Genomic DNA, 24,456 nt, shown 5'->3' with positions numbered 1-24,456 from the left:
TATATATGTGTGTGTGTGTGTGTGTGTGTGTGTGTGTGTGTGTGTGTGTGTATTTCACACATATTTACTGAAATTGATATATTCAAATCTTATGTATTAAACACTCTACATCTTTTATTTGTTTTACCCCTTCACTTTCTTCATGGTTTTAACTTTTTGTTAGAATTTTGGAGACTCATAATGATAATAAAAAGTTGCTAGATGGACCTTTTTGGACAGGGCAGGACATGGATACACAATACCTTCCCACGCACGTTCCCCAGCAATGGGTGGGCAGAGCCATGCCTCCTATTCCAGCCGCTCCTCACGCCCTCCCTCCCTGCCCCAGCTCACCCCACCACCTGGTGACTTCTGCCTCCTTGTGCATGGCAAGTTTTAGTCTGAGCTTTATAAGCCCCGTATCTTTCCATAAGAGTAAACCTACAGTTCCTCTAAAGCTCCAGGGTGCTCCAACTGCAGCGGGGGGGGGGGGGGTTCTGCACTTGTCAGGGGATAAATCAGGCTCCCACTGTCCTTGAAAAGACAGTGTTTCACAGTGGTTGGAGCACACTTCTCCAACCTGGTGCCCTCTAGAACCTTTGGGCTGCAATTCACATCACCTCCTAGCAAGCCCAAGCCACTGATAAGAACCGCAAAATTTGGAAGCCTACCAGATTTCATTTCACTGGGGGAGGTTGGAGTGGAGAATGCCAGGTGAGATCTTTGTCAACACCCTCCAACCTTGCAGCTTCCAGGTGTATTGAACTACAACCCCTATCATTCCCAGCCATGTGCTGGATGCAGACTAGGCAAGCCCAAGATCAACTTTCTGCTCAGTTTTGTCAGTGACCTCTGACCAGTCGCTATCTTTCTGCCTACCTTGTAGGGTTGTTGTGAGTATGAACAGGTCAGCTGGCACCCTGCATGCCACCAGAGCTGCTTGGAAGAATGGCAGGATGCAAAATTGTTCCCCAGAATAGAAGATACTAAAGGCATAACTTTCTGGGCAACTATCTAGGAAGACGGCTGAGGAGAGCTTCAGCAGAATTCTGATCCCGGTTAGAGACTGGGAGAAGCAGAAGAAAATTACTATTATATCTATGCCCTCACCTTTCCTCCTCTTGCAAGGAACTCAAGTTGGGCTACAAGTTTTTCCTCTTCTACATGTTACCTTAAAACAACCACCTTGTGAGGCAGGTCAGACTGAAGGTCTGTGACTACCTCAAAGTCATCCAGGAAGCATTACAGCTGATTGGGGACTAGAACCCACATCACCTGAGTGCCAGTCTAGCATTCTAACAACTATATTGCAATAGCAGGAGGTTCCTGCAACAGCAGGGGGTGGACTTGATGGCCTTCATGGCCCCTTCCAACTCTTCTATGATTCTATGTTATCACACAGGTTCTCGATGGTGTAAAAAAACAAAACAAAAAAAACCCTTATGTAAGACCGGATGCCATTTTGCTGGCTTTCAAGGCTAGTTTAGCACTGAGGAAGGTTTCTGCATGACCAGAGATGGGCAAAAAAAACCCAAAAACAAAAACCAATGCGCACGATTTTTCCAATTCTTCACCCATCAACTTGACCTTCTTCTCACCTTCAGTTTCCATGAAGGCTCAGACTCGGAGCTGAGACTTTATGGAAAAGGTAAAAGTGGCCCCTAAGTTGAGCATTTTTAAAAGCTGCGCAAATTTCTCCCATCAGCACAGAATAGCACCTTTTAGAAACTGCCTTTCCCCCCCAAAATTGGCACAATTCCTGAATGCAAGCGCGTTTTTTTCCTTTGCAAAGCCACCCAGAGACTGTGGCATTGAACAGCATATAAACACTTTAAATAAAAATAAATTTCCAGGCCTGGCTAGCAGAGAACACATTTTCTGCTCAAATTTGGGTTGTGAGTGGGGCATGCATGACTTTTCGGTGAATGCAAGGCAAATTCTTGTAAGTTCCTGTCTCCACCCCCCCGCCCCACCCTGATTTATATCCTGCCTTTTTCTACAAAGGGCTCAAGGCAGCTTACATCATTCTCCTCCTCCATCTTCTCCCCACAACAACCACCCTGTGAGGTGGGCTGGGCTGAGAGTCGGTGACTGGCCCAGAGTCACCCAGCTGGCTGCATGGCTGAGCGGGGACTTGAACCCGGATCACCCCAGATCCATGCTCTTAACCACTGCACCACAAGGGTTCTCAAAAGACTTGTTGGCTGGGGGTGGGGTAGGGATCCCGTCAGACCACCATGATGCAAAGCTAAGAGGAGCTGATCAGTCGGGGGACACTCTGCAGCTCCCCCCCACCCCGTCACCAACCCCTTCCTCAAGAAGAGCGACGGTTCGGTCGCAGCCTTCTGTCACCAGAACCAAGAGGGTTGCACTTGCACTTGTTTTAGCAGGTTCCGTTATGCCCTTCATAAGCTGACATTTATGCTTCTCCAGACAAAAGCATGAGTGGAATCGATCATAGGCTGGGCGTGATAAAGGCACAGATATGGGAAGAACCCAGGGGAGAAGATAAGAAATAAAAGATGAAAAATGAAGTGGCAGGATAGGCTTTAAAAAATGGTTCTGGAAACAAAGAGGAAGGTTGACACCAGGGGTTGTATCCATCAACTTGGGGCTAGCAGCAAAGAATGGCGAAGAGGGTGCTCAGCAGTGGCCACTCTGGAAGTGTTCTAACAGCCTGTGCAGCCACGGGTCCAAATGTTGGACTTGCAGGTGCCCATTGCAATGGTTCCACAGCCATGCTCCTAAGAAGTCTCCAAAAATAGAAACATAGAAACATAGAAAACAGAGCGAGTCAGAAGGGGCCTCCCGGGCCATCTAGTCTGCCCTCCGGCACCAGCCGGCTCCGCTCACGACATGCCCACCATGTGGACGTCCAGCCTATCCTTGAGCACCCGCACCGATGGGGCCTCAACGACCTCCTAGGGAAGCCCATTCCACGCCCTCGAGGTCCTGACTGTCAGGAAGCGCTTCCTGGCATCCAAATGGAACCTTGGTTCCCGGAGCTTGGCTCTGTTGGAGCGTGTCCTGCCTTCCTCTGCAGGGGAGAACAGGTCTCTGCCCACCTCCATGTGACACCCCCTCAAATATCTGTATGTCACCAACAGGTCCCCTCCAAGTCTCCTCCAGGCTGAAGAGACCCAGTTCCCTCAGTCTCGCCTCATACCCCACCCCCTGCAAACCGGCCACCAACCTTGTGGCCCTGCGCTGCACTGACTCCAACCTGGCTATATCCTTCCTGTAATGAGGGGCCCAAAACTGAGCACAACACTCCAATTGCGGGTGCACCAGAGTTGTACAGAGTGGGCATAATACCTCTCTTGATCCGGAAGCCTCGCTTCTGGCTATGCACCCAAGGGTGGCGTTCGCCCTCTTGGCCACCGCATCACACGACTGACTCATGTTCAGCCTGCAGGCGACCAGCACCCCGAGGTCCCTTTCACAAGTGCTGCTCTCCAGCCACTTGTCCCCTGACCTGTACTTATGACGCCCATTCCTGTGCCCCAAGCGCAAGACCTTGCACTTATCCACACTGAACACCATCCTGTTGTCTCCTGCCACTTCCATAGTCTGTCCAGATCCTTTTCGATCTGGAGTACCTGCTCCTCAGTTGTGGCCACTGCCCCAGTTTTAGTGTCTTCTGCGAATTTGATCAGCAGACTGTTCACCCCTTCTTCCATGTCATTTACGAAAAGATTAAGCAGGATTGTCCCCAGGACAGAGCCCTGGGGACCCCACTTGTCACTGGCCGCCATCCCGATGATTCCCCGCTAATGGTTACCTCCTCTTTTTGGGCAGCTGTGTAGAACTGTCATAACATAATGGCTGTGGCAGCTTTCCTCTCTGCTGGGAGCAGTCTTTGGAAAAGTTGCTGGGTCTGAATGGCCCTTGTGGGACCCCAGCTACCCCAAAAATGCTTTCACAGCTGGGAACAAGCTGTCTTTCTTGGAAAAACTGCATTTCTTTCCAGCTGTGGCAAGAATCAGAGTGGAGTTTGCAGCGAACAAGGGAGTTTGGTGACTCTGCTAATACGATGTATGATGTCCGGGAGATCCCAGGTGTTCAGCCGTCCCGTGCCAACCACAGCCCTGTGATGGGCAGGACTGGACTTACCGAGCACAGACGTGTAAGTGACAATGAAATGGCCACCTTTCTGAAATATGCAAAAGGGTGGATGGATGATGCTGTACATTGCTTGCCGGCTGTCTAGGACAACAATAGCCATCATTCCAGTGGCACCTGCTCCCTAGAGTGCTAGGCCAGGATTGATGGGTTGAAATAACAAAAAGGGGGTTCAGCCAAAGCCCAGGAGAAAAACCTGAATGCAAGAGCTGTCCAAAAGCAGCCCGGGCTGCCTGGGAACTTGACAGGGGCTTTCACTGCAGTATTTCACAGAAGTAGGGTGGGCATGCAGCAAAATCACAGGTGATGCTTAAGTATCTTGACATGCTCCGAAATCTTCCCTGAAGCTCAGTTCACCTTATTCGCCTTCCTAAAGGCAAGCATTACTTTTGGCTCCCCCAGCTGGAAAGGATGCAAGTCCTTGGAAAGGAAGTCCTTGCAAGTCCTTGGAAAGGACGTACCCTCTTAAAGCTGCACGAGTTTTCCCAACTGGAAAAAGTACACCTTGTTTTGAACACAGTGTTGTTCTCTGTACACTGTGTTCCTCCCCTAGGCTAAAGGGGATTGGTGCGGGAATTTGCCCATGTGCACACTTTCGCGTGTGAACAAAAGGTCGAGAGACTTCCTGAGAATCGTGTCCTTGCTCACATTCAGGGCTGCAAACGGGAGACATTCACCTGCTTTGCAAACAGGAACAAAACCACCATGCCAGTTGAAGTCTGGGCCCAATGCAAAGTGCTTGTCTTAACAGTTAAAGCCCTGAATGGCCTGGGGCCAGTTTATGCAAAAGAACATCCTGTCCCGTATGTTCCTACCCAAGCCTTAAAATCATCCGTTGAGGTCCTTCTTGGGGAGCCTGTGCTGCAAAGGAGTGGGGGAGGGTGGCAACCAGGAGCAGCGATGGCACCCCATCTCTGGAACATGCTCCCCAGAGAGGACCATCCCTTATATCTTTATTTTCTAAATATTTTAATGGTTCATCAATGTGTCTTATTGCAGAGTTTCAATTGCTGTTTGTTGTCCCATGGTTCTTGCTTATTATATTGCTTATTTGCTAGTATTATGAATATATTGTCTACACTGTTTTCATATGTATTTCCTGTATGGTATTTTGGCTTTGAAAAAATTGGAAACTGCCCAAAGAGCCTGTGGACTATGGTGGGAGTGCACAGCGGATCCTAAACAGTCTTGTTTGCTGTCTGCAGGGAGAAAAGTAGGGTTGACCCCAGACAAGGATTCTCCCCACCTAAAGGAAGCTGCTTTGGACCTGGTCAAGGAATGCTCCCCACTTTATTCATCAACAAGTCAGGCTCTCCAGGTCTCCCTGACTGGGGTTCTCAGCCCTAGCTCCACCAGCTCTCTGAGATCAAACCCAGCCCCTTCCGCATGCAAGGCACCCCTAAGCCGGAGTCCCTCCTGTGCAAGAATGGGAACACCCCCCGGGCCACATCTGGGGGTTATCGATGCACCTGTGAAATGGCTACTGCACTGACTGGGGGGAAGCAGCGGGGTGGAAGGACATATTTCAGGGTGCGATCCTAAGGAATCCCTGTTCGGATCCTCCACTTTGAAACAGGCAGATTTAAATCCTCCTACAAGAGTCCAAGACTCCGCTTGAATTTATGTTGAGAATTAAAGGAGTAGTTATTCCTGGTGCATTTTCCAAGGTCAGGCTGGATGAGAAGGGCTCCTGGGAACCAGAATGCTCAGGCCTGGAAACGGGAGAAGTGGAGGGAGTTCTCTGAAGCGCACCTTCTGCAGGTGTTCAGGTGGTGCTGAGATTAGTCAGGTGAATTCTGGTCTCCTGCCAAGCCCCAAGAGACTCATGGGAACTCTTGACCCCATGACACAGATGAGCCGAGAAAAGGATTGCCTGCCTCCAAAAGGACATCCCAGAGGGACCCAGGGTCCTCGAAAGGAGGATGCTTGGAAGCTGTTGCTTGACTGGGTTCAAGGAACCACTCAGAGGCTCATTCTTGGTTGGCAGCACACACTGGAAGTGCACTGGAGAACGAAGATCTTGTGCCACAGAGCAGTCTGCGTTTTGGAAGTGCAGGGGGAGGGGGGGATCTGGCCAGTGACAATTTACCTGGTTCTAAGTAGAGTGCATCCTGCTCATCAAAGGGGAAGGGGACAGCCAGGTGGGAAGAGAAGAGCTAGGTAGGAAATGGGACCACCCCACCAAAAAACACACACATAATGTGGGAGATCAGGACAGAGCACAAAACTGCTTAGAGAAGCACACATCAAGGACGCCGGGCAAGAAACATGCCTCTCCCAAAATGAAGCACGGGGAAAGCTAAGCATAGAATCCACCCTCTGCCCCCACATGGCAGGGAGCCCCTGTAAAAAAATAATAACAACATAAAATAAAATACAATACAATACAAACCAGAGAGCGCTCTACAGAAAATAGAGCCTATTCCCCCACTTAAAAAAAATCCCTACCACAAAGCTTCACCCACCCACCCCTTTCCTTCCCCTCTGATTTGTAGTTTTGTCACAAGTACTGGGCGCATCAGGACAAGAAAGTGGCAAGTTTAATTTTAAAAGGAAGGAGATTAAAAAGGGTGGATCCCACGCTCAAATAATATGTCTGGCACTTTGGGGGAAAGCTGCAGAATTGCTGTCCGTGCACTTGGCACGGCCCACAAGCTTTAAAAGGCGCCTTACAGCCAGCTTTGCAGTTTTTCCAGCACAGGGTACTTTTAAACGATTGCTGAGTTTGTGTCATGTTGATCTATTTGGAAGGATGATATTTTGGTTTTATGTAATCTGCCTCGTACACTCTTGTAAACTGGTGGGATGGAAGAGGAGGAGGAGGAAGTGGAGGAGAAATCAAGCAGTGGGGCCTTGGGTTGGGACGCAGGAGATCTGGGTTCGAATCCTCACTCAGCTGTGGTGCTCACTTGGCGTCTTTGAGCCAGTCATAGACTTTCAGCCTGGCCTATCTCACAAGGGGTTGTAAAAATAAATTGAAGAGAAGAAGGATTGTGCAAGTTTCTCCTTGCGGGAGAAATGTAGGATAGCAATCATAATAATTTGGGGTGGTATATTTTGACTCGTTTGTAAAAGGTGGGCTATTTCAGTAGCAATATTAGGAAGGACTAGAAATGTTTTAAATATGTGACTTCAATCTTCTGTAACCTACCTTCCTTATGTTGCTAAAAGGTAGGATTTAAAAAATAAAACTAAGGACTAGAGACTTGTGTTCTTGCTTTTAAAAGCATTGCATCCTGCATGCAAGAACAACAGTCTCTGCTTTTCTTCTCCTGCTACCCCGGTGCCAAGCAATCACAGCCTGTGCACCAGGTTCTGCCCAGGGACGCCACTTGTGGCCGGAAATCATGGCTGGTTAGCCTTGAACAACCCACGAAGAGACCCTATGGTTTACTGTCAGGTTGTGATGGGGGGTTGACTGTTTAACTGCTTGTTGAAATGTGGGTTGCTGAAAGCCGATGATGAAAAGCCACTGCTTGTTCTTCCGCTGTGAACGGTGGCTTGTTATCTCGGCTGGACTCGGACAACACAATCACCCACATTTCAGCGGCAACCCATTCCCAACCCTTGACACTGGGCGTTGTCTGAACCCAGCCATTTTCTACTCCGAAAAGCAGCTTTCGCACCTGCAAACGCTCGGGAAATATGAGTCTTCTTCCACTCCCACGGCTGGTCGTATTCGTCAGCCGGCCGCTCGTCGTCCTGTGGCAGCCGGCTTTCGCGCGGCTTGCCAACGGGCAGCGTGTCTGGGTCAGCCTTGGGCACCTTCTCCTCGTACGGGGTGTCGTAGAGCTGGAAACCGATCCGGGATTTCTTCACCCTTCCCTCCTCCCAGTCAGGCTTGCCCTGGAAATCTGGAAGCCAAGTTGGGAGGTGAAGGCAAAGATGACAGAAAAAAGGCATCAAGAAGAGAAGAGGATCATCGCCCATAGACCTGAATGCGGGGGTGAAGCATTGCTGGACTATTCCACATGAGGAGATATTTGATCCCAGGCCAAGAAGCCAATGGGCCCAGTTGAGCTGAGTTTCTCCCTGTGGCAATGTCTGTCGGTCGGACATTGTGCCCCATAAGACTTACCAGCTACTCCTCTCCCTTTTTCAAATGCTTAAAAAAATCTTTCAGACACCTGCTGCTTTTGAGATCTCCCTTGCCACAACTGTTCCTAGTGCATCCACAAGGACTAGAGACTTGAGTTTAGTTGTGTTCCACTTTTCTGTAGAAAAGCAGCCCAGAGCAGATGGCCCTCCCAATTCAAAATGGGGACCGACAATCTCTAATATCCCCCAGTTAGGACTCCTCTCAAAGCCCTTCACTCACCAGCAGCCACTTTCTGGGCATCGTACGGCTCCATGTAGCCGTTGTTTTCCAGCTCAGCATCTTCCGCTGCCTCTCCTTTTGGCTCCCGGTGGGCATCGAAGGGATCCGAGTATTCGCTCTCTCCAGGGGGCTACAGGCAAGAAAGTGCATATTCACTCCATGTCCAACTTCTAGGCTGTCTTCAAACTTGACCATGCCATTCCTTCACTCAACCCTCCCCAAAATTCCAACTCTCCTAGCCCTCAAGATTCTGCTGGAAAAACTGCTCTGGCCTTCCAGGTTGGTCACCTGGAATGAAAAGGAAGCAAAACTCCCTTTATTTCTTTGTAGTATCTATTGACAACCCAGACTTCAAAAGCTCAGGCTGAATCTTCCTCCAATCCTTTCTATCTCACAACGACCCTGCGAGGTAGGTTAGGCCACAAGAGAGCAACTGATCACTGGGATTGCTCCACAGATGAGGATTAGAAGCATATTCAAAAGTTACCATCTACCTCTGGTAAAGCATAAAGCAAGTGCTTGCCCTCCTTCACACTGGACTACAGATCCCATCAGCCCCAGGATGATAAGGTTTGGCAGGCAAGTCATCAGGGAAGGACTAGCTTATCCATGCCTGTTCTGAGCACTACACAACACTGACTGATCTCAGACCGTGTGCTCAGCTGTGCCATGAGCCAGTTGCAGAAGCAACAAAATAATTTAATAAATAGTCTAAGGAGCCACAAATCCAAAAGAGTAACCCAGAAAGGCTGCACAGCCTTTCTCTGAATGATTTTCTGGTTCAGCCTGAATTCTTCCCATTGACCTCTGGGTTTTGGCTGTGATGCAATTAAGGCACCCAACTGCTCTTGTTGCAACAAGGTAGCAGACCATTGTGGGCGCTGGAGAGAGTGCCTGTTGTGTCTCTGTGTGAGTTCCTGGGAGTCTCTGTATGTGTTACCTCCTTCTGAGCATGAACCACATCTGGAAGAGGGTAAATTCATAGATGCCACAAGTCCAAGGCAGTCAACTCATGGAGGAGGTTGCATGGCACCTCTCTGAATGATTCACTGTGCATCTTTCTAAATGACCCTGTTCAAAATGTCAGGACTGCTATGAGTCACCTCCTTGCAGAAGCACAACTCAGGCAAGCAATAACACACCAGCCCGACCCAGCAAAATGCAACTCCTGAAGGTGAGCACTTTGCAAGCTTCCACCTGCTATAGGTAAGCTGAGGGGCAGCACAGCTCCTGCAGCTGGTAAACCAAAACAACGAGCCTGCAAAGAGTTCAGCTCTTGAGCATTGGAGTGGTGATGTCACGCTGGCAGGGAGAGGAGAAGGTGCCCGCCCAAGTGCTCAGCTGTAGCAGGCTCTGCTTCTTTGATGAGACGGGACAGCATCCCAGCAGGAGACGCCGTGGCCGCAGGTGCATTTGCCAAATCCGGCCGGACGCACTCAATCCAAAACGACTTGCAATTTCTCCTCAAGTGCAGCCACTTTCATTTCATAGAGAAGCCCCGCTCTCTTGCCCTCCACCCAATGCACTCTTCCGCTGGCCTAATTGCTGTTTTCCCGCACACCCCAGGCTCATTTCTGATGGCGCATGAGATGTGCTCAAACACCCTGCAGAGGAAATGTTTTGAGAAGCCGCATGAAAGCAAACGAGACAAGCATATGGAAATCAGCCATCAGCCTCTCTACAAAGCAATTACCCTGCTTTTCCCCTTTGGTGAGGGCCAATTGAGTGCCGCAAAACGGTTCTCGATTGACGGATGTACCCATGTGGGGCGGGGAAGCATCCCCCGCCGTGCACTCTCTCTCCACAGACTGACAGGCATTGTTGGGACTGCAAAATGACAGGGATTGTTTTCCACCACTCATCTCCCCATGTGGGCCTCTCCGAGTGATGGCAAGGGGGAGCGTGGCTTTCTCCCAGCCCGCCAGACAAGGAATTCCACGAACGTTGAACGCACAACGGGTGCCCCACACTGACCTCTGAAGAGTCGACAGAATTTTTAAAAAGCCTTTTTTCCTTGGGCTGCTTCTCTGTGTTGTATTTGTCATAACTCCGTAAACAGCTTTCGGAGAGCCGTTTCATTCCAAAATGCAGCATCGGAGTCCTTCTAACTAATGAAATCCCCAGTGTTCCCCAGGGCTGTGTTTCCATTAATGAGATCGTAGTCATCTTCTAAGTTTGAAATCAAGGGTTCATCATTTGGATCCACATACATTTGCCCGCAAGTAAAGCAACGTCTTTCTTTACAGAGATGCGCCTCGGTCGCAGCAATCAGAAAAGGGCTCCCTGAGCTTCTGGAACATGCCCACAGTTCTCCCCGTAACAAGGAAACGGGGCATTTTGCTTAAGATCACTGCATTTCCTATTTCCAAGAACAGGGAACCCACCACGGAGTGTTCCTTTACTCCAACAGCCATATCCAAAACCTGCAAAACACGGCAAGGACTACAATGTACCTGCTCCTCAACCTGGGGCCCTCCAGATGCATAGGACTGCAACTCCCATCACCCATGGCATGACAAGCATGATGGGAGATGAAGTTCCCAGCCTAGGGTAAGTTCATCGGGCTGGGCAGAGTCTGAACCTCCCCTCATTAGGAAGCTCAAGGGATGGGCCAATTTTACTTGCAGGTATGTTCCCCTGATCTCCCTCACAGGGTCGTTGTGCAGATAAAATGAGCAGGAGAGAGCAATGTACTTTACCTTGAGTTCTTTAGAGGAAATAAAATGGCTATAAAGTAAGAACAACAGAAATAATGATGATTAAAAAAATGATAGCAAGAACCAGTAGCAAAGAGGCGAAAACAGGGTTCTGTTGATAAGATTTCTGGGTGATCGAAGTACGTAGGCATGGTTTCCCTTTGTGTCTTGAGGGGGTGGGGTGGGGGGGAGGTGTCCTTCTTCAGGAAGGAAAGTCCTCTATTTGAAGAGGTGATGGGCAGGCACTGCCTGCGCAGGTACAAAGAACATGGCCTGGGTGGAAAGGGGCAGGAAAGGGTGCCTGAAGGGGTTAACGGGCTGGAGTGATTTCCCCGATTTCCCCGTATGAAAGGGTCACAGTATTTGGCTCTGCTTAGCTTAGAAAAAGGGTGGAGAAAGTCCTGAAACCACAGGGGGCAGCCCATGAAGCTGAGTGGAGGGAGATTCAGGACACCTCAAAGGGCTTCTTCATCCATGCAGAGTTAAACTACAGAACGAACGCCCAGGGATAAAGAGATGGCCAAAAGTTTTTAAAGGCGATTGGACAATTTGATGGCCAAGAGGTATTCAAGGCGTCTGGTCCTCATGGCTAAGTGCAACCGCCATGATCAGAGGCAGGGTGCCTGTGTCAGTTGCTGGGGAACATGGGTGGGTGCGTGCACGCCTGTCCTTTCCATGGGCAGTGGGGTGGCCCCATGTGAGCAGAAGCTGGACTGGACTGACCACCCGGTTCTGGTCTGGCAATGCTCTGCTGATGCTCTTCAGTTACCTCATCACCACCTTTTCCGGTACATATTGCATTTCCGCTCAAGGTGCACTAGCAAGTTCTGAACACGCATCTAAACATATAAATGAACATTTGCAAATACAGTGCAAATCTGTGTCTTCTTTGCTCCTGTTTTCCTGCAACGGCTCAGGTTTCGCCCTCCCCTGCTAAACTGTGAAAACTGAATCCTCAGGGTTTTGCCCGCAAAGCCAGGAAAAGACCGATGTCCTGTTAGCGAGCCGTGTGAGCCTGCCTTCTTCCCAGAAGGGAATCCCAGACCCCAAATGCATCCATCCTCAGCATTCACCCCATTCTTGCAGCAGGTCCCAGTTGCCAGATCACAAGGGTTGAGGGGAGGGCTCCAGGAATTCTGTTTCCCAGAGTCCCCCGCCTCCCACTTTAGATCAAGCATTCCTGGGATACCTGAACAAAGAAAAGAGTTAAAAACAGGTCACCAAGAGCTTGCGAGGACCCGGCTTCCTTCCCTGCCAGGTCATGTTCCAGACTGCTTTCTCCCACACCAATCTTGCCCTTCCAGCAAGGATGCCTTTGACATCCACCCCCCAGCTCAAGGATACGCTCTCCTGGTTCCGCTACTGGGAATACATTTATCCCCATTTATATTAGGTGTTGCTGATACATTATCACTGACGAATTAACTGTCACAGGCAAAGCACACAGGGCTTCTGCCGACAATTTAATTAAAAGTGGACAGGAAGGCCGGAATGATTTTCTACACTTCTTTCATTTCAGGGGCCAGGTTGCACATGATAAAACTCACTTGTGGGGGAAGAGGACCCCACGCGCACAGCCCATTTGCTCTCGTGCAACCAGAAATGTTTCGGTCAGCAAGTCATCCCAACCCAGGATCCTAAGTTGTTGCTGACTTTACAAGTAGGGATTCATTAAACCAAGTATTGCTCTTGGCTTACGAGTCCTACACAAGGGTGAAAAGGGTCAGTGCTGGCATGCAAACAAGCCAATGTGAACTCGCAGTCAATTTGCAGTCAATATGGGTCCTTTTGGGCTTGAGGAGTTTGCAGGCATGAGCAGGAGGCATTGAGCAGTGTGGAACCAACTGTGTGCATGGTAAACCAAGAACCCCACTTTAGGATTCCATTCAGTATCCTATTTTTTAAATGTCATGCCAAGCCATGATAGGACAAGCCCCAGCAAGTTGCAACGACCGGCTTCACTGCACCACCACCCTAGTGATGACTGAGCACAAACCCTTCTTCACTTCTGATACTCACAACAGTCCTGCAAGGTAGGTTAGGATGAGAAATGGAGGCCAGGGAATCTGCGAACCTGGCACACATACCAGTGCTATCACCCCAGGCTGCTGATTGGATGCGGGAACCATTTCTCGCCTGGGCACAACTTCCCAGTATCCTCCAAGAGTCAGGTCACAGTGGAGAGCCAATCTAATTCCACTCAATACTATAAAGCAACTAAATCTTAGACATGGGAAGAGGGGAATTCTTCCCCAGAAAGCAAGCCCCTCTCTCCTGCAAGCATCAATCTTTTGGAGGTTTCCTTGCTCTTCCGCAGTTTCCCCCACATTCTGGAAGGTGGAAACACCTCTCTGAAGGCTTCATGCCTGCCGAAATGGCTTCCAACTAAGAAATGTCAGTGTGTGTAGCCACGCCCCTTTTGCTGTTGGCCACACCCACCCTGGAATGCCACCCTTGAGGGCTTCTCCAAAGCTGCATTCGGCCCTCAGACTGGAAGAGGTTTGACACCCTCGCTCTGGAGCGCTCAGAATGGCAGCACTCACTTTTCCCTGGGAAACACGACCCCAAAGTGATCAACCTGGTGCTGTTGGGTCTGACCCTCGGAGAGCCTCACAGTTAAGACGGAGTTTGATCTGCAGCAATCCCAGAGTCCGGTGCTCTTGCTGTTCCCCTGCAGTGCCAAAATTATAACACCAGTTTGAAAGGAGAGAGTGCAGAGCTGGGATTCTGGAAGATGCATTCATCTGAAGAGGTTGCTAGTGGATTTTGTATGTACACAGAAGCACAGATGTCCAATTTCAGTAATTTTATGCATACTCTGCCTTCTTCCTCCTTCAAGGAATACAAGACAGCTTACAAGCTTTTCCTCTTCCCCTTTTTTTCCTTACAACAGCCAACACCTGTCCCAAAGACACCCAGTGTGCTTCCAGGCTGAGTGGGGATTCAAACCCACATCTCCAGAGTCCGACTCCAATGCTCTATTCACTACCAAGTCATTACTGTTCTCTCAGTGCCCTATGCAGTTTTAGCACACAGGCTGCTCCATGGCGGCATTCGTTCAACCCCAGCAACGAGAAAAAGAGGACAAGAAACACACCAGAAACACATGGGCAGAAGGTGCAAAGAAGAATCTGTGATCTTGTTAGCAGAGTGTAAAATTCATTTGTCAAACAGGGGCCTCTGCCCATCCAAGAGGCTGCAGAGATACTGGGGAAGAAGGAAGTGCTGTGTGAGAAATCTCTCCGGGGCAATTAACACCTCCATGTAGATCAGCACCACTGGAAAAAAAGCAGCTAAGCTGGAAGTGCTCACTTGGGAGAACAGGAGAAATCACAAGTCTGGTTTAATTGGCAATTTCTCTGCCTCACACATACCTCTGCATGACACCAGGTTTTTCCTAGGGTCAGGGAGGCCACATCTCTCCCAGGGTCAGCCTTTATCACCTTGTCTAAGATGCATCTGCCTCTCTGGGTTCCCGAGTCTTCCGTGTAAGTCATGCACAGCACCACTCTGTCGGATCCTGGCCGGCCTGGAACACTCGGATCTCACTGTGTGTCTTTGCACAGAAGCGGCATTATTCTGTGAAGCCTTCCGGGGATTAAAAAATGACTTACTGCATATGCAATGTCCCAAAAGAGCTGCAGTGCAGTGCACACCCACAAAGCCAACTAACTTTTCAGACATGAAAACGGAGGGGGAGGAAGTTCTTGTTCTGCGGAACATGATTTGCATACAGAACAATTGCCAGATCAACCCCTGATGTCTCCATTAAAACCGACTCCAACTCCCAGGGGTAGCAGAACCCACTGGTTTGCTTCCGCTGTGGTTAAAAAGTGCATCGTAAAATGCAGGCATCCAAAATGAACCAACAAATGAAACAACACAAATAAAACCTCACAATTAAACGTGCAATAAAAGCGGCAGAAAAGCTTCACTGGATCAGACCCATCTGGCCCAGCCTTCTGTTCCCACAGGATCCCACAAGCATGGCAGGAGTGTAACAGCACCTTCTTGCCTATGTTCCCCAGTAAGTGGAGGGTACAGGAACATGGTCTCTGATGCCAGATACAATCTGATGCACAGTAATTTTGCAGCAGAAATGCAAATCAAGAACCTCTGTCCTAGACAAGACATTACCAAATCTTTCTGCACAATTATTTTCCTAGTTCTCTAACTTCCACTTTGCTGGTGCCTTCTACAGATCTGGGACTCTAGTTCTCATGAACCCAAGCTTTGCTCACTGGGGCTTATGGGAGCTGAAATCTAACCATCCACTCAGCACCAAGCCAGCCATCACAAACCATGTGCTAACTGGTCACAAGTGAGAAGGAAACTTGAAAGTCTTGTTGTCACCTCTTTTGCTTGCTCAATACCAACTCATCCTGCTTGTGGAAAGGAGACACTCTCAGGTTGTGTTCCAACAACACTGCTCTGAATCGAGAATGAGAGAATACACTCCCCACCCCCTCATTGGAGTCCTGGACTGCTGAAAGTGACTGGAACTGGGGGCCAGGTTTTCTAGTCCTCAGGAAAAAGAGAGACTTTTATTCAAGGACACTTCCATCCAGGTGAGATCATGGGATCATAGAATTCTATTATTCCTATGATCCCACCTGCTGCCTCCCACCGAATCCACCTTTTTACCACTTCCTCCAGCTCTCTGGATGAGTTGAACTACAATTCCCTTCATCAACCCCAGCCAGAGGTGGCTGAGGATAAAGGAGGCTGTAGTTCCAAATATACAGAGGTTGCCAGCTTTCTTTTAAGCCCAGGGGCCTGATCTGGCCAAGGCAGCTCATTTAGGATTCAAGAAAATTTAGGAAGACATGAAGTCAGCTATACAAAAGAAGAGATTGTTTGTTGACAATGATGGTGAAAAGGGGATGCAGGATATAAATGATCAAAAGAAAGTTTTTTCTTCACTTATGGGTGGTTATGTTGGTTCCTTAAAAGGCCAGATGATGCATCAATTTCTCTCCTCAGACCAAGAATGAAAGACGACATATCTCACCATGGATTTTACAAAGTTCCTCTCCTCGCCATTTCAGGGGCTGTAACACCGTCTTCCTGGGAGACAGAGGAGAAGGGTGAAACTGCTTTGGTTCTCAAAGCCAAGGCAGCCCTTTTCTAAAGAATGATTAGGAAAGGCACTCCCAAGGCCATGATCTCCAGTATGCCTCCTTAAGGATGTGTGAGGAAGCCGCTTGGGGCAGAAAATCGGCTGCATTTCCTAGTTTCAGAGTCTTGAGTTCCTGGTGAGCAAACCCAGCATTCACAGGGAGCTCACACACCACACAAACATAGCCAGTCTTACAGGAAGAAGGTTGGCCGTGACAGCCAACACACCTATTCACCATGTCCTTTTTCCTCTGGGCTCAGCTCACTTCCTTATGGAGGGACAAGTCCAACAGACAGGCACAAACCAGGCTCCAGAGCAGCTCAACACATCCTTCTTCTGAACACGCTGGAGGACTTATGTCCTTGAGAATCCTTCAAGAAATTCTCCCTGCTTTTGGGCACTGGTAAATTGACTGCACTAGCTGTAGAACTTAAATAACCTTCTCGCCATTCTTTTGGTCCTGCCCACAATACACCAGGTTGGAAGAGGCTAAATGGAAAATCAATAACGATTCCTCCTAAAATGACAATGCCGTTTCAGAGCAGGATTGATGGTGTGCACAAAAGGTCAGACAGCCCCCAAGGTGATGTTGCTTCCAGAACCTCCTGAAAACATCCATATTTCAGAAGAACTTGCTTGGTTGGGAGCCGTGCCCTGTTATCCACAAAGCAAACCCACAGCTTGTTGCGGGTTGGGAACTCTAGGTTGTTTGCTATGGCTTGTTATCTCAGCTGGATTCAGACAGCACAGTAGCTCGTGTTCCAGCAACAATCTGTGGTTTGAGGACAACCCACCCTTAACCTATACTATCCTTATCCTTGAGAACAGGTTATGTTGTCTGGACTGAGCCTGCATTCCAGGCTGGACTCCAGCCCACCCAAGCCTGGTTGCCAGCTCTCCTCCTGGGGGACTAAGGGTCTGCTTCCCTTTGGAAAAAAGCGTGGCTCTGTTCACACAAACATGTCAAGCAACCCAAGCAACCCAGCACCATCCCATGGTTCATGGTTTGGGACCGCAAACTTCCAGATGGATGTAGAAACCGAGTGGTTTCTACATTATTGAGGTTTCCATCCTCCCTGCTTGGTCCTTCCACTGTTGGCACATATCCCATCAGCCACTGAGCCTCAAAGGCACATCAATCCCTGCCTGTCACTGTCTCTTCTTCATTGGCCACCATGCATTGGCGGGATGGTGAAAGAGGCTCCCACAGTTGCGACTCTTTCCAGGGGACCATGGAAACCATGATCGTGGATCATGTTGCTCTGGAGAAACCCTAGAGCAAACTGCTCTTTCTTACCGTAGTGGCTGGAGCCTAACTTACCATGGTGAAATGACATGAGTTGGTTCAATCAGCACAACAATGCAAGTGGCAAAAACCACCATGGCTTGTTGTATTGTCTGAACCCAGCCACTCCTTGACTGATTGCTGAAACATAAGTTACCAGAGGGATTTGGTGCTATAGAAATAGTGGTATAGAAATAGAATAGGTAATAATTGTGTTGTCTGAACCAAGCTGCGCAAATAAGCTATGGCTTGTTACCTATCTCAACTGGGTTCACACAATGTGAAAATAACCCATGGTTCAACATCAGCTCTTGAGTGTGTGTTACAGACCATGGGTCATATCACCTGAACTCAGTCTTCTGCGCAAATATAAATATAGACTTCCCAGATTTGGTGAAGCTGTTTCCGTACTCTAAAAGGTTGGAATTCCTGGAAGAGCCTGAAGATACAATATAAGGATATTGGCAGGGGATGGGGTATATTTTTTGGCCTTCCTGGTTTATCTTTGGTCCCACTGGCAGAAGACGTCCCTGAAATGAAATTTGGCCCTTGTGCTTCCCAGTTCCAAAAGCTTCCTAGGACCCAGAAATGGGAACAGGGCAGCGATGCGTGAGCAAGAAGGAAAGCTGAGCAGGAGGAACTGCCAAGGCTGAAATGAGGGAACAGTGCCTGGAAAAGTGAACTTCTAATCTAACACTCTGTCGTTTTCACATGTGCTTATTATTCATTATTCCACCCACCTTCCACTGCAGTTGAGCCAACAAAAAGTAAAAGACACGGCACCACAGCTGACACACAAAAGAAAACCCGGCAATTAAATATGCAGATTAAACAGCATAAATATTAACATAAATCTATAACTGCAGCACAATTGTAACTATTTGTTTATAGCACCTTTCCAACACTCCCTCAAGGTAGAACCGTACGAAGGACCATCTAGGGCAGAGAAGGAGAAAGCAATTCTGTGACTGCTAAGATAGAAGCAGTCTCGGCTCTCATGGGGGGCCATGAGAGCCTTCAGCTTCCCAAAATCAAGGTCAGAAACAGCGCTCCAACCTCGAGCTGGGAACTGTGCTGTGATCCCCCCCACCCCCCAAACCTGGCATTGAAAGAATGATGGCAGCTGCCTCTTCAAGGTCGGGAACTCAACCTCGGAGAGGGGGTACAGCTGGTGTTCTGGTGTACAGAGACGGGTATGCAAGGAATAAGCTATGATGGAAATGGTTTCCTCTGCTGCTTCCCCATCCCCACCCCCCTCACCATCCCAAAACCTCCATTTACCAGAACCTCCATCTACCAAAACTGCAGGGGAGGAAGTGTGAAAGGTGGAGGTTTCCTCAGCCACTCCTTCTGGTCTGCACAAGATGGTCAGATGTCTACAAGTTCAGAGCCTGCAACCAAACCCATGATTGTACCAGACACAAAAATGAAGCTTGCAGTTCTCTTGAATCACATTTCTTAAGGGAATATTGGGTTGCACAGAGCTTCCCATGCCCTAAGAGCGCTTCGTATGATCTCACCCTTGGATGCAGTCCACAGACCCCAGAAAAGGCTGGAGGCTAAAGAAGCCCATAGGCAGAGCCAAAGCAGTATTGAAAAGCAAAATAACGAGACATGGCTAAGGCGGAAAGACAGAGCCTCTGGCCCAAAATAGGCCACCCCGAGGAAGAGGGGGTGGGGGCTCTGGAGTGGATGGAAATCAGACACGTAGCTCCCCGCTCAGCTGTGGGTTGAATGGGGGGCGGGGGTATCTTGGTGTCCTCCAAATTGTGGAGTTAGCTTGCAGCTGGGGAGGTGTCAACCCCCAGCCCATGAAGTGTGACCCACAGAAGGCTGACCTCCTGAGGTTTGGGGCCGAAGACTGACCCAGCCCTGCCATTAAAGACAAGGCGTACTTTCCTGGCCCAGCTGTTTGGGGACTTAGCAACAGGGCCTTTTGGCCCATGGCGCTTCCGCTACCTGCCCAAAACCCACTTGCAAAGCAGTAGAGCCGGCTCGAAGTCAAGGTTGCAGTCACGGTTCCCCTTAAGGGAAAGTTGGTTCTTTGCAGCCAGAGGGTTTTGCCTACAACTCCCACTGACCCTCACGGTTGGCTGTGCTGCACGGTGCTGGTGGGAAATTTCGCTCAAAGCTCCAGAGGGCCACCACTCGGGCCACAATGTGGGCAAAAAGGATATGGGGCCACGGGGCAGGCCCCACTTTGCAATGCAGGAGGCCCCCTGGCTCCTCTGGGTGGCGGTGGGGACTGGGAAAGATGCCCATATCTGATCTAACATGCCATAAGGTGGCTTCATATATTCCTCAGCCCTTTACTCAGAACAATGAGGACTAGAATCTTAATTTCCTTGCAAGGAAAAGAGGCAGCGTTCAGTGGTAGTGACTCCGCAGTAGCACACGCGTTTTGCAATTCACCATGTTCCATGTTTCACTCATACCATCTCCAGACCAAACTGGTAAAAAACCTCCACCAGAAGCCTTGTCTGGTGTGAAGCAGCTTTACCCAAACTGGTGCTCTCCAGAGGTGTTAGACTACAACTTCCATCACCCCCATCACTGCCCATGTTGGCTCGGGTTGATGGGAGCTAGAGTGTTGTTTTGGAGCACTGCCTGAATAGGTGATAGGCCATTTGTGCTCTGGATTATAAATTGAATAAGCCCTGAACCTGGTGGAGTTCCCATAACCAATGGACAGGCCAATGGACAGGGGTTATGGGAATTGTAGTCTGAAACATCGGGAAGGCACCAGGATACCGATCTTTGTCTTAGAACCACATGGGATATGAACAAAAATTACAACAACACACACAAAGATGGTTGTGAATACCTAAAGCCTTCAGTAAATAACAATTCTTGTTTTCAGGTGTTCAGTCCCCTTTCCATGTTTTATTTAGCCATTATCCTCACAACAAACCTGTAAGGTAGGTCCATCTTATCATTTCCCATATGACAGAAGCTGAGATTGAGATTAGCCCAAGTTTATGACAGAGGCAAGACCCAAACAAGGAAATCTTTTATTTGTAGCCCAGCCTGTACTACAACAGTTCCACTATTTTCTGGGCAATTAAAATGAGGACTAGAACCATGAAAAGTCACCACTTCATCCTAGGGGTGATTTCCATGTGTACCCTTAATAACTCAAAGGTCAAACTCTACAAAGAAGATTTTTCACATCACCTTGGACATGGTGCTTTTTAAAAAATGTTCACACATTCAAGCCCTCCAGGATGAATACATTACTGAAACACATGTGGGTCAGATCCCTATGCCTTCTCCAAATAGCAGGTGTTAATTTCTAATGTCTGGACTTACAGCTCAGCTCATTTGGCATCCCTCCTCCTTCAATTCCTTTCTGCAAAGCAGTTGTAATGTCATGAGGACTAGACACTTAAGTGTGAACAAAACCACTTAAGAACCTCTGGACTTCCTTAGGGTGTACAAAACTGCACCGCAGGGCCTCAGCAGTTCTGCAGAACTGGCACAAATGCCAGACTTTCTGGGGAAAGGCACTCCCCAGGGAATTGTTTTAGCTGTCCCGGGGCAGCTGTCCCAATAGCCAGTACCTACCTGATCCAGTGGGGTTAAAACCTCCTCGGAAGCTGTGGCCAAGAGTGCTTTGCTTTTGTTCAGGTCAGAGGCTTCCACTTTGATGAGCCTGTGTTTCGGGGAGCCATATTTCCCTTCCAAATTAGTGCTGGCTGCAGCACCCCCCTTGTTTGGGGACCCTCCAGGGTCTGGGTCGGGTTTGCCATCACCATCTTCGTAGGGATCCTCGAAATCTAAACTCTTCTGCGCACGATATGCCTTTAAGATCTCACTCTCTGAGTAATCGGGCTTGGGGGGCTGAGGGGGAGACCTCCTGCTCCCGAAACTCAAGTAATCCTTCAGCCACTTGGCCATCTGTCCCTGCTACCCAACGCCAGGGACTGCCCAGACACGGACGCCTCTTGGCCGAACAAGCAAAACCCGGAAGGGGAAAGACAGATTCATGCTACAGCCACATAATCCTTCATGGGTCAAGAGACTGATCATCCGAATTAGGAGTCGTTCATCTTTTTCCTGTACTCAGCATGAAGAGAATGGAGAAAAGGTGGTTACTTTATTCTGCAATGCACCCAACTGAACATCTGGTTTGAGCTCACGGTCTCTGTAAGGTGAATGTGGGAAATGATGAGAAGCCAGCCCCGTCTGCAGGAGAGAGCTAGACCCTAGCAGAGGTTGGCAAGCTACAAATCAGAAAGGACTGGAATCTTTCCTGCGCAAAGTAGTGCAGAGGGTGGATTTAGGAAAATCGTTCTCTCTCAGCCTCCGCTCCAAGTCTGAAAGATGGGGAGTGAAATCGACCTGCCCAACTGAGTATCTCTGAGTATTGAATACTCTGGACCATGAACTAATCTGGACTAGGCCAGCCTCCTCCAAACTGATGGCCTCCACACCCCCATCACACACCCCATGCCACCATGGCTGATGGGAGTTGTAGTTCAGAAGGCACCATGTTTGACTTAATTACATAAGAGCATTGCAGATTCCTTTTCAAAGTGACTTGGGAAATCCAAGAGCTAAAAGTTACCTCTGACACTGGCTTCAGGTGAAGCTGGACCATAGCTCCCATCACTCCCAATCTACATGGCTAATAGTCAAGGATGATGGGAGTTGTAATCCAGCAACACCGGGGAGCAGATGTTGACTGACACCCCCCCCCCACACACACACACCATTTAGAAGGTGCTGCTCTTTTCTCATCCTTCTTGTCTGGAGGCAGAGAACAAATCAAACTGGCTTCTTTACAGGGGTGTTGTAAGAGCCCTACAGTGGTCAGAGCGGCTTATCATGAATATTCTGTACATGCATCCATTTCATTTCAATTGATATTGCAATGGACATTCTGGGAAAATTGAACCTCTGGGCTTTTAGGAATATTGCTCAAAAGGTGGGGGAGGATTGATGGGGAAAGGTTTATATTGCAGCTATTGGTGAAGCAGGGTTTAATGACTAACACCACCACCACCCCGACCCACGTTCTTAAGCCTTTCAAAACATCATATTTCCTCCTCAAAACCTCTTAGACAAAGCACCCCCCCCCAAAGTCCCAAAGAGATTTTGCAGCTGGGAAATCTAATCCCAATTGGAAATGTAATGAAGAGAGACGGCCACCCCCTCCCTTCCAAAAGCGCACGAACTTTCCCTGGAGTAAGCCCCACTGAACTCAGTCGGCTTACTCCAGAGCAAACAAGCCTAGGCTCAGCCTTCAAAAGATATGCCTTCCCTCGCGCTGAGCCCAAAAAAGAAACCTTAGACTTTTTCTGCTTGCACAAATGTTCACTAACAATGAAAGGTGGACATTGATTACAATCCTGTGCCCGCTTACCTGGGAGTAAATTCCACTGAGCGCAAGGGGTTTACTTCTGAGTAGACATACATAGGGTTGCCCCGTGCGTCTTTTTAAAGGATTCACGCTATCCTAAAAGTACGGGGGAGGAGAGGAAGAAGGGGGGGGGGGGGGAGGGTAAGTTGCATTTACCAGTTTCTTCTGCAGAGATCCGAGGGGGCTTATTCAGCCAAGAGCGATTTTCTAGAATTAAAAAAGCACATTTTTGGGGAAAAAAATTAGACCGCCTTCCAACCATGCGCCCTACCAGGGCACAGCCGAGCGCTTGCTCGCCTCGGCCCCATCCGCCTCCTTGCAAGCCCGGTTCCAGCCCGCTTGGTTTTGTCTCTCGTTTTGAAAAACAAAGTTCAGGCTTTTTGCTTTGCTTTGCCCAGGAAAACCGAATTTATCTGAAGAGACGATCAAAAGGGCAAATTCTCCCTTCTTTGTTTGCCTCTGATCGCCTCTCCAGTGAAAGGGGGAAATTTCCCGTGTGTTTATTTCCACTGCTAATGATATCTCGGAGGGGAGGCGGGGGGCTCGCTTTCTTCCCTTCCCCAAATGAAGACGGATTCAACGTCTCCCCCAGCCGATCTCCTGGAAAATAAAGCGGCAACGTCCCTGCTCCGTAGCCAGACCGGCGAGGCACACGTCATCCGCAATTTTGCTACTTTAACGCGGCTGCTACTCCATTGATCTGTGGCAAAGCCCCGAACAAAACAACACAGAGCAGAAGAGAGAAAGCGGGCGCAGAGGTCTCGCTTCAGAGAGAAAAGAAAAAGGTTGCAAAACATTTAAAAGCTTTCCAACCAACCAAACCTTCTCCATCCTTTCAGGTCCCCCCACACACCTTTTTTTTAAAAGGAAATCTGCAAAAGCTGGAATGGAGAACTTTAATGAATAGCTTGCCCTTCTCCTCCTTGTTTGGATTTTCTCCCCGCTCCTTCTTCCTGGATTCGATCTTTGAATATATTTTTCAAAGCTTCCCTCCACTCCACTGGGGATGGTCCAAAGAGAGGCGCTGCTTCCCTCAGCCCTCGCTTTCCCCCTCCCCAAAAAAGCATGGATACAAAAACAAACCAGCCAAGCCTGCAAAGCAGAGAGCCGGGGGGGGGGGGGGGGGAGGCGGGGGGGGGGGGGGATGAAAGCCAGGAAAGAAAGAATACATCATACTTACGCACGGATCTCTTCCCAATTCCCTCTCTCGCCAACTGTGCTTTCTTCCCGGCCAGAGTATTTGGGAGCTGGAGAAATGGATTTACAGGTTGTTGGGATTTTTAAAAAATGGGGGGGGAGGATATGGGGAGGGGCAAAAAATTGAAGGAGGGAGAGGAGTATATCTGTGCAGCCCAAAGAAGCATTATAGTGAACCCCGGTAGCATATAACTCCCAAGGTGTGTGTGTTTTTTTCTTGGCATATTTTTATTGGAGTGGGGATGGGGGAAGAGAGAAGGTTAAAGAGTCCTTCAGCCTCAGTGCTGGAAAGAGAGCCAGGAAAAAGAGAATCAGCATTCAGTCTCTCCGCACCCCCCCCCCCCCCACATATCCTGGTCCTCCGCAATATTTTCATTT

The 24,456-nt window shown here is 49.0% G+C and overlaps 1 protein-coding gene across 2 annotated transcripts in view; it reads right to left on the bottom strand.

Moving 5' to 3' along the window:
• The window catches only part of SHD (Src homology 2 domain containing transforming protein D), a 36,025-nt gene extending 11,855 nt beyond the window's left edge, over positions 1-24,170 (bottom strand). Inside the window, exons 1-5 of one of the 2 annotated variants that reach the window (XM_044417595.1) lie at positions 24,062-24,170; positions 23,038-23,088; positions 21,084-21,575; positions 8,420-8,549; positions 7,728-7,955 (exon numbers count right to left, since the gene is read on the bottom strand). In XM_044417595.1, coding sequence (XP_044273530.1) covers positions 7,728-7,955; positions 8,420-8,549; positions 21,084-21,416 — 691 coding nt within the window. In that variant the 5' untranslated portion in view covers positions 21,417-21,575; positions 23,038-23,088; positions 24,062-24,170. Of the gene's footprint in view, positions 1-7,727; positions 7,956-8,419; positions 8,550-21,083; positions 21,576-23,037; positions 23,710-24,061 lie in introns of those variants that run through there. The other variant, XM_044417596.1, reaches the window with a different exon arrangement.
• Positions 24,171-24,456: the final 286 nt, after the last annotated feature.

This window comes from Varanus komodoensis, unplaced genomic scaffold (assembly GCF_004798865.1).
Source record: "Varanus komodoensis strain SLA01 unplaced genomic scaffold, ASM479886v1 scaffold89, whole genome shotgun sequence".
NCBI lineage: Eukaryota > Metazoa > Chordata > Lepidosauria > Squamata > Varanidae > Varanus > Varanus komodoensis.
Note: the sequence above shows the minus strand (reverse complement) of the source record. Positions and strands in the feature narration are given on the sequence as shown.